Here is a 9,932-nt window from a genome sequence, read left to right as displayed (position 1 = left end):
GGACAACCTGCTGTTCCTCCAGTTGTCGGGCCTGACGCCCGAGGACACCGCCCGCTACCACTGCGCCACCCACAGCGAGAGGAAACCTAGCGGCGCTGGTACAAAAACCGGAGTGAAAGAGGCGCCGCTTCCCGACCCTCCCGCTGCTCTAGGTGGCAGCAGAGCCGCACAAAGCGCCGCCTTCGGTCACAGCCGTGTGAATGAGCAAAAGTTTTAACTCCCCCCCCCCCCCCCGTCTGCGCTGCGCAAACCCAGCGGGGGGGGCAGGGTTCTGCGCTGGAGGACGGGGGCTGGGGACAGACCCTTCTCGGGGCATCACAAAGGGAAGGAGTCTGAGTCTCTTAGAAGCAAACGAGAGGCTGAATCAGTTTGAGCCTCTCCTCTCGCTCCCTGTCCCGGGGGCGGGCACGGACACATCCAGGAGCGCCCGTATCAGTGGAATCCCCCCCCCCCCCCCCCACACACACACATCCTGCGGGTCCGGCAGCTTCCCCACCCACATCCGGCAGCAGGAGACGCTCTCCGCCAATCACAGGCCCCCGAGAGTTGGGCCTCTTTGACTTAGTGGGTGGGAAGACATTGGAACCAGCATTTGCCTTGTTCTCTAGCCTCGAAAAGTGAGCTCCTGCGGGGTCTGTGACAATGTTCTGTAAACCGACTTAAACCATGAGAAGTGTCAGGCTGGGTCAGGCGAAAGGTCCATCCAGCGCAGTGAACTGTCTGCCCATTCTGAGCCTCTGGGAAAGAGAGGTCAGGGCCACCATTCCTACGCCTCTTAGCTAACAGCCATTGATGGACCTAGGCCCCATGGACGTATCTAGCTGTTTTTTTGAACCTTGTTTAATTTCTCGTCCTCACAACATGCTCTGGCAAGGAGTTCCACAGATTGACAGTGTACTGTGTGAAGAAAATCTTCCTTCTGTGGGTTTTAAACCTGCTGCCTGTTCACATTTGTACTGGATGCAGTGAAGATTGAGTCCCCCGCTAAGATTTTGCGTTGAGGCCACGGTAGGCGACGGGGGATGTCCCGCTTCCTGACAGGGGTGTGCGCCTTTATACAGGTGAAATATATAAAGGAGGGTGACAGCTGCCGGTGTCAATCCCTCCCGGCCCAGCCCGCCCCTGTGAACCGCCCCTCCCCCTGCTAGCGCCCTGTGTTGGTTCTCTGAGAGCGGCTGGACCGAGGGAGCTGTGCGAGGTGCCCCCTGCCTCCTGGCTGTTAAAAAAGAAAAGTGCAGTGTGACGGCGCGTTGGGGGTTCCCCGTCTCCTGCACCCCGAAATGGCACAAACAGACTGCACCAGCCGGTGGAATAGAGGAAGTTTATTGCCTCTCCAGGATACAGCACAGCACAGATGTAGTCTGGTCCCAGAGCTGGGCTAGGATGCCTCAGGCCCCCTTGAGATGGGGGAGACTGGGCCCCTAAACTCCAGCCCCTTCTCCTAGGCTCTCCTCCATGCTCACCCACCGTAACTAACTAAATTCCCTTGCAGCCCTGCCCCCGCAGTCAGGGCTGCATTCCACCTTCCTTTGTTCCTCTCCACGGGGGGGTGTCTGGCCCCTGGATCAACAAGTTTGGCCTTACCTCTGCCTAGCGAGGTTTTCCCTGCTGGGTCTTGCTCCAGACAGCAGGGGTCACCACAGCCCAGCAAGTACCCCCACTACGTCACATGCAGCCACACGGAGTCCCCTGAACCGAAATCTCTGTCGGTCTGTCTCTCTCGTTCTGCCCCCCACCCTGTTCGTCTCGGTCTGGTTCTGTCTCTCCCTTCCTCTCTCTCTGTCTCCCGCCCTCCCTTCTCCATCTCTCAGTTCTCTCTCACTGAGTGGGCCAGCTAATATCTTTAATTGAACCTTGGCGGAAAGCAGAAAACTTTCGAGCTTCAGAGAACTCCTTGTCCTCTCCCATGCGGGGGTGGAACCGCCTGTGCGTCTCTGTCTGTCTGTCTGTCTCCGGACATCAAGGCACGTGCCTCCTCCTGTTCTGATGGATCGCTCTTCTCTGGGGAACAGGCCGCCTCGCTAAACTGGCTGCAGTAACACAAGGGGGCGACACACCTACGCCGAGGAGTCTCAGTTACAGAAATAACAGCCCGCCCCTTCCCTCTGTGCCTGGATGGCTCCCTGCGGGCAGACTCGCCCCCTCTCTCTGCTCGCAGCCCGCCCGCAGGGGACAGGGCGCCCGGGGCTATAAACAGCCGCTTATACAGTGGAATTTGTAAATGAGGCTGACTGCTTTCCGTGTCAATCGCTCCTTGCCAAGCCCCCTCAATCCTCCCCCCCCTTCCGCGCCCTGTGTCGGGCGGGCACCAGCCACTCTCCCGGAGACCTTTCCCTTCTGGCACCAGCCACAATGCGGCTCCGGCTCCTTCTCACGCTCACGGCGGCGCTGGCAGGTTCGGTTCCCCCCGAGTCTGTGGCGGCGCCGAGCAAATGTCGCGTTCGGTTCGGTTCGTGCCCCCGTTTCTAACCTGTCTGTGTCCCCAGGGGCCCGGGCTCAGGTGCAGCTGGTGGAGTCCGGAGGCGGCGTGACAAAGGCCGGAGACTCTCTGCGCCTCTCCTGCAACGCCTCCGGGTTTGACTTCAGCAGCTACTACATGGATTGGTACCGCCAGGCCCCCGGGCAGCGGCCGGAGTGGGTGGCTCAGATTAGACCCGATGCATCCAATCAGTGGTATTCTAAGGCCGTGAAGGGCCGATTCACCATCTCCAGGGACAACCCCAACAGCCTGCTCTACCTGCAACTGTCCGGCCTGACGCCCGAGGACACCGCCAGCTACCACTGCGTGAGAAGCCCACGGCGAGGGGAAACCTAGCGGCGCTGGTACAAAAACCGGAGCGGAGAAGGCGCCGCTTCCTCTCCTGTGTCACTAGGGGGCGGCAGAGCCGCACAAAGCGCCGCCTCGGGTGACAACAGTGAGAGAGAGGAAAAGGATTTAACGCCGCCACCTTGTCCCGTCCCTGCGTCCTGCAATTGAGAATCCCGGCGCAAGCGCTTGGCCTGGCGCCTTCGACAGAGCCCGGCGCTGGGCGGGGAGCTGCGCTGTGTTTCTCTCGCTTCCCCTCCCCTGCGGCGGCTCGGGCTCGGTGTGGGGCTGGGCAGGGCACCTCTCCGGAGGGGGCGGAGCTGCCTGGTCTCGGGGAGCCCCGTGTGTGCCTGCAGGGCTCCGAGGGCGGCTTTGCTCTCTCTCCCCCACTTCCATTTCCACTCTGTCTCCTCTGCGCAAATACAGCGGGGGCGCAGGAGGCTGCGGAGGGAAGGGCTGGGGACAGACCCTTCTCGGGGCATCACCGGGGAAAGGAGTCTGAGTCTCTTAGAAGGCGGGGGATGGCACAGACACATCCAGGAGGCCCCATATCAGTATAATCTCCCCCTTCACACACATCCCGCGGGCCGGCAACCTCCCCACCCACCTTCGGCAGCATGAGACGGTGTCTGCCAATCCTAGGCCACCGAGAGTTGAGACTATTTGACTTAGGCACCTAACCCCGGTGGGATGAGTAGGAACTGGGCTCCCTGGGCTGCCTCTATTCATCCCAGCCCCAAGTCAGAGCGAGTCTTTCGGAATGTGCAGCCACCCACAGAAAACCTTTCCCCAGGAAAGTTACTCTGGGCGCTGCCCAAGGGAAAGTGACCGTGGCGGGATTCTCAAGGACACCAGGGGAGTTAGCCGAGGAAATCGTGTTAAAATTACTGGCAAGACACTGAAACCCGCGTTTACCTTGATAGACCTATCCTTCATGAACTTATCGAGCTCTTTTCTTTAACGTTGTTAAATTTCTGGTCTTCACACCATCCTCTGGCAAGGAGTTCCACAGATTGACTGTGTACTGCCTAAAGAAAATCTTCCTTTTGTGGGTTTTAAACCTGTTGCCAGTTAACATTTGAAGATCGAGTCCCGCGCTAACACTTTCCCTTGAGGCCATGGTAGGGAACGGGAGCTTTTCCGCTTCCGGACAAGTGTTTTCATAATAAGGGAACCCATTGCTGGGCGCTGCACAAACACCGGGGCCGGACCGAGCCCCCAGCCCCGTCGTTCCGTTGCCAATGACAGATGAGCCACTACTTATAGAGGGCGAAATATTTAAATGAGGGTGACAGCGTCCCGTGTCAATCCCTCCCGGCCTACCCCGGCTCTGCGAACCGCCCCCTCCTTCGAGGGCCCTGTGTCAGGCGGGCACCAGCCATTCGCTCGGAGAAGTTTTCCCTCCGGCACCAGCTACAATGCGGCTCCGGATCCTCCTCACGGTCACGGCGGCGGCGCTGGCAGGTTCGGTTCCCCACGAGTCCGTGGCAGTGCGGAGCGAATGTTCGTGCCCCCGTTTCTAACCCGTCTGTGTCCGTAGGAACCCGGGCGCAGGTGCAGCTGGTGGAGTCCGGAGGGGGCGTGAAGAAGGCCGGAGACTCTCTACCTCTCTCCTGCAAAGCCGCGGGCTTCACCTTCAGCAACTACGACATGCTTTGGTACCGCCAGGCCCCCGGGCAGGGGCTGGAGTGGGTCGCTTACATCAGCTACAGCGGGGTTACTGTACGGTACCATGATAGAGCGAAAGGCCGATTCACCATCTCCAGGGACAACTCCAACAGCCTCCTGTCCCTCCAGATGTCCCGCCTGACGCCCGAGGACACCGCCCGCTACTACTGCGCCAGAGGCGCACAGCGAGAGGAAACCTAGCGGCGCTGGGACAAAAACCGAAGCGAGAGAGGCGCCGCTTCCCCCCCACCCCGCGCCACTAGGGGGCGGCAGAGCCGCACAAAGCGCCGCCTCGGGCGCAACAGCGAGAAAGTGGAAACGCTTTAACCCCGCCCCCTACCCCCCCCCCCTCCCCCGCCGCGTGCGCGCTGCCATTGAGAATTCCGGCCCAAGAGCTTGGCCTGGCGCCATTGGCAGAGCCCGGCGCAGGGCGGGGAGCTGCGCCGCGTGTCTCTCGCTTCCCGGCCCTGGCGCCGCCTCGCGCTCTGTGTGGGTTCGCTTGCAAAGTGCAAAGTATGGACAGCTGTGGCTCACAGGGGCTGGGAGGGGCCGCATCTGTCTGTCTGTGGGTGCAGCGGTCGGGGAATCATCCCCCAGACCATGGCACAGAATTTAGTGCTGCTTCTACCAGGCAGCCTGGGCTGGGACCTTTCCAAGGGATAGAGTCAACTAAAAGCAGTTCTGTCGCGCCAGACCTGCCTACTGCAGATACTAAGGACAGACAGATTGTGCGTGGCGTGCGGAGAGAGGGACTTAAGATCCTTGCTCTAAGGCACATAAATGGCCCCAAACCAGGCCAGTGGAGGGAGCGGGATCTCTGTGCCCCACTCGCCCCATATAGTTCCATGTGCTGTTCCCTCCCTGTGGGGCACCGGGCATGGGCCTTTTGACTTTTGGTCTGACCCAGCCTGGCCGCTCCGACGTTCTTACAGGCGCTGGCAGGTTCGGTTCCCCGCGAGTCTGGGGCAGCGCCGAGCGAATGTCGCGTTCGGTTCGGTTCGTTTCTAACCCGTCTGTGTCCCCAGGGGTCCGGGCCCAGGTGTGGCTGGTGGAGTCCGGAGGGGGCGTGACGAAGGCCGGAGACTCTCTGCGTCTCTCCTGCAAAGGCTCCGGCTTCACTTTCAGCAGCTACCGGATGTATTGGTATCGCCAGGCCCCCGGGCAGGGGCTGGAGTGGGTGGCCCGTATCAGCAGCGGCAGTGGGAGCAGCACTGAGTACGCCAGTGCCGTCAGAGGGCGATTCACCATCTCCAGGGACAACCCCAACAGCCTCCTGTCCCTGGAAATGTCCGGCCTGTAGGCCGAGGACACCGGCCGCTACCACTGCGCCACTAGCCCACGGCGGCAGGAAACCTAGCGGCGCTGGAACAAAAACCAGGGGGGAAGAGTCGCTGCTTTCTCCTGCGCCACTAGGGGGAGGCGGAGCCGCACTAAGGGCCGCTTCGGGCCGCAACATTGAAAAAGAACAAACGTTTTAACCCTCCCTTCTCCTGCGAGAGTTTCTCGAGGCCACCCGGGTAGTTCGTGGCGCAGCGCAGAGAGAAATTTCCTGTCCTGTGGCGCAGCGCAGAGAGAAATTTCCTGTCCTGTGCGCCCCGGCCAAAGCCCTTCTCCGCCGGGCCAACTCTACTTGACGGTCCCTTTCCGAGCCTGGAGTTGCCCAGCCGTCCCGAGTGAAGACACAAACCTCCCGGACCCGGGACGCGAGATGCCAGGCCTGCTGGTCACAGCCAGTTTCGTGGGGATGTGGGGGCGGGGGTCTGACCGCTCAGGTCGGGAGGAGCCGGGGCCTGGTGTCTCCGTATCAGGGAACCGGGACATGCGACCCCCACGTTGCGATACTAGAACCCCTCCGGCCGGGTTGCCAACTGCTCCCAGTCCCCAAACAGGTCGGCCCCGCCCTCGACCTTGTCTTCTCCTCCGTCTCCCCGCTTCCTCCTCTGTAACGGCCTGTGAAAGTGGCCGAGACGGGGACCAGAAGGGGCCGTGGCACATCCTCATTACAAAGCCCCGCCCCCCTTGGCTCCAAACCCTTCCCAGCCCGCGTCCCGGGCCAGGGCGGAGCCGGCGACACGGGGCGGGGTTGGAATTTCTCTGTTGTGTGTTGTAGACAAGTGGAGGAGAAGGGGGCGCGCGCTCAGAGAGGGACACGCACACACGGACTGACACACACGGACACACATAGAGCTAAGGGATAGACGCTCACAACTGCCCACAGAACCTTCTCACACCCTCACCCCGCACAGGAAGTGGGTCTGGCCCACGAAAGCTCATCATCTAATAAACCATCTTGTTAGTCTTTAAAGTGCTACATTGTCCTGCATTTTGCTTCACCCCGCACAGGGCCGTGTGAGCGCCACCCCACCGCGGAACCGCAACCCGGGTTCACACAGCGGCGGGGGCTGTTCCCGACTCGCTCAGTTTCCCTCAGAAACCGAACCGGTGACTTTTGGATTTTCCATCGCCCTCTCCCATGCCAGCCATGCCGGGGTCCGTGTGGCTCTGTCTCTGCGCGCTGCCGCTCTTCCCAGGTGAGCTCTGGTCGGAGGCGCGGCCCGTCTGTCAGGGGGCTCCCCTCGCGCCCTGACTCGCTCCGGATTCTCCCCTCCCAGGTGCGGTGTCCGGGAACTCGCTGAGCCAGAGCCCGGCTGCCCTGCGGCCCAGGGAAGGGGAGCGGGTGGAGATCGATTGTCAATACAGCACCTCGTACCGCAGCTTCGCCCTGGACTGGTACCAGCAGCGGCCGGGGGCGCCGCCCGTGTTCCTGATGGGCAGATATTCCGACGGCTCAGAGCACAAACCGCGTTCTGTGCCAGCCCGGTTCTCCTCGCAGCTGGACACCGGAGCCAAGTCTTTCCGGCTCCGCATAGCCTGGGCGCAGCGGGCGGACTCAGCGGTGTATTTCTGTACGCTCAGGGAGAGCACAGTGGTAGAGAGCGCTCCGGGCACCTTACACAAACTGCGGGGGAGGGGCTCTCTGTGCCCGCCTCCTCCCTGTCGGAGTCTCCCGCCCTGTCCCCCTCCTCATCCCTCGCCCCCCATCCCAGGGTCCTTCAATATTTCCCCACCGCGGGGTCTTTGCGGGAAAACCCGTTAGCACTTACCCTGCGCTGCACTCCTCCCTGCGCCCCAATCCCTTCTCCGCCCTGACCAGCGTCCCCCCATCAATCCCCACGCCAGGGCCTGCTGCCCCCTCTTCCCAGAGCACCGCCCCCGTGTGAAACCCGGGGCACCAGACTCCACAGCCCAGGTACTGACCGGTCCGGGGTGGGGGGGAGGTGAATGGCAGCCCCGCATGCACCCCATTTCCAGCCCAGCTGAGCCAGACCTGCCTGACTGGATACCCCCATGGGCTGCCCCCTCCTCCCCCCCCCCCCCCCCCCAGTGCTGGGAAAGAGGCCGCGGCAGGAACTCGCAGGGGGCGCTGCGCACCCTCATTATAGAGTCCCACCCCCCTAGTCTCTAAACCCTTCCCAGCCGGAGCCCCGGGGAAGGGCGGAGCCAGGGATGCGGGGCGGGGTTGGAATTTCCCTGTTGTGTGTTGCAGACAAGTGAGGGAGAAGGGGGCGCGCACTCAGACAGGGACACAAAGACACACACACGAACACGGACACACGCAGAGGCAAGGGATAGACGCTCACACCTTCCCACGAAACCTTTTCGCTCTTCCTCACCCCGCACAGGGCCGTGTGAGCGCCACGCCCACCCCGGCTCCGCACCCCCAGCTCACACAGTTCCCGACGCGCTCTGTTTCTCTTAGAAACCGAAACGCTGATTTTGGGGTTCTTCACACACACACACACCCCTCCGCCAGCCATGCCGGGGTCTGTGTGGCTCTGTCTCTGCGCGCTGCCGCTCTTCTCAGGTGAGCTCTGGGCGGGGGGGTTCGGCCCGTCTCTGCAGGGGGCTCCCCTCGCGCCCTGACTCCCTCCGGATTCTCCCCTCCCAGGTGCGGTGTCCGGGAACTCGCTCACCCAGAGCCCGGCTGCCCTGCGGCCCAGGGAAGAGGAGCGGGTGGAGCTCAATTGTCAATACAGCACCTCCTACAGCAACTTCGCCCTGGACTGGTACCAGCAGCGGCCGGGGGCGCCGCCCGTGTTCCTGCTGGGCAGACATTCCAGTGGCTCGGAGCGCAAACCTGGTTCTGTTCCAGCCCGGTTCTCCACGCGGCTGGACACCGGAGTGAAGTTTTTCCTGCTCCGCATAGCCGGGGCGCAGCGGGCGGACTCGGCGATGTATTTCTGCGCGCTCTGGGACACCACATTGGTACAGAGCGCGCCCGGCTCCCTACACGAACTGCTCTGGAGAAGATGGGTCATTTCCCCTCTGTGCAGTGGCGGAGGGGGAAGCGGGAAGCCGCATCCCGGGGGCCACGAAGGAAGGCTTTATTATTTCTGGGCAGGGGTCTCTCACTTCCTAGCCGGTGCAGAGCCAGGTTATGGAGCACCGCGGAGAGGGCCCTTTGCATCGCTCCCTGCGCGACCCCCGCTTCTCTGCAGCGCCTCTTCCTTCTGGGGCTCTCTGCTCCTCCCTCCCATCTTCCCTGCCGGCGTCTCCCCTTGTTCCCACCGCCTCCCTCGCCAGGCCCCCACCCCCATATTTGCCGCATCCCAGAGGCTCTGTGAGCACCCACCTTCCCATTCACCCCTGCACACCTATTCCTCTGTCTGCCTCCCCCCCCCCAGACCAGGCGTCCCCCAAGCTGTCCCCTATTCCCATCCCCCTCAGTGTGTAACCCCCGGTGCACCAGACCCTCGCTCTGCTGGGCGCACCCGGGTAAACGAATCTCCGGCAGTGAGGCAGGAAACAGCCCCCCCCTTACCGGGCTCGTCCCCTCCGCTGCTAACGGCACCAGCGCGTGAGCCCCCGTCTTGCAGGTGACAGGGGCGGGGCAGGGACCGGCAGGGGGCGCTGCGTCCCCTCCTTACAGAGCTCTGCCCCGCCTCCCGCTTTGAACCCTCCCACCCCGAATCTGGGACCAGGAAGCCACGGTGGATGGGGAGGGTGGGATGTGAGAGATGCGTGTGGCAGAGAGGCGGGAGAGAACAGCGCGCGCAGACAAGGACAGACAGACACAGGCACAGGGACAGACAGACGGGCACACACAGGCAAGGGAGAATTGCTCCTCACTTGACTTCCAACCTTTCCACTCTTCATCCCGCTTTACGGGGCCGTGTGAACACCTCCCCCAGCCCGGCTCCGGATCCCACCTGTTCACACGGCAGCTGGGGTCACTCCCCGCTTGCTCTGTCTTCCTCCCAAACCGGATTCTGACTTCGGGGCTGTTCAGCGCCCTCCCTCCCATGCCAGCCATGCCGGGGTCTGTGTGGCTCTGTCTCTGCGCGCTGCTGCTCTTCCCAGGTGAGCTCTGACTGGGGGCCCGGCCCGTCTGTCCAGGGGGCTCCCCTCGCGCCCTGACTCGCTCCGGATTCTCCCCTCCCAGGTGCGGTGTCCGGGA

At 62.6% G+C, this 9,932-nt stretch overlaps 3 gene segments (V, D, J or C); all 3 read left to right on the top strand.

Annotated features, from left to right (window-relative positions):
- The first annotated feature begins 1,856 nt into the window (after window positions 1-1,856).
- On the top strand, window positions 1,857-3,035 carry LOC142821159 (Ig heavy chain V region C3-like). The segment is given in 2 exon segments: window positions 1,857-2,395; window positions 2,487-3,035. Coding segments are annotated over 2 exon segments (372 nt in total).
- Window positions 3,036-4,000: 965 nt separating this feature from the next.
- LOC106731830 (Ig heavy chain V region 3-like) lies at window positions 4,001-4,733 on the top strand. The segment is given in 2 exon segments: window positions 4,001-4,270; window positions 4,347-4,733. Coding segments are annotated over 2 exon segments (375 nt in total).
- Window positions 4,734-5,453: 720 nt separating this feature from the next.
- Window positions 5,454-5,774, top strand: LOC142821074 (Ig heavy chain V region 3-like). The segment is given in 1 exon segment: window positions 5,454-5,774. A coding segment is annotated over 1 exon segment (321 nt).
- Window positions 5,775-9,932: the final 4,158 nt, after the last annotated feature.

This window comes from Pelodiscus sinensis, chromosome 30, assembly GCF_049634645.1.
Source record: "Pelodiscus sinensis isolate JC-2024 chromosome 30, ASM4963464v1, whole genome shotgun sequence".
In the NCBI taxonomy this organism is placed as follows: domain Eukaryota; kingdom Metazoa; phylum Chordata; order Testudines; family Trionychidae; genus Pelodiscus; species Pelodiscus sinensis.
This window is presented reverse-complemented; position numbering and strand designations above follow the sequence as displayed.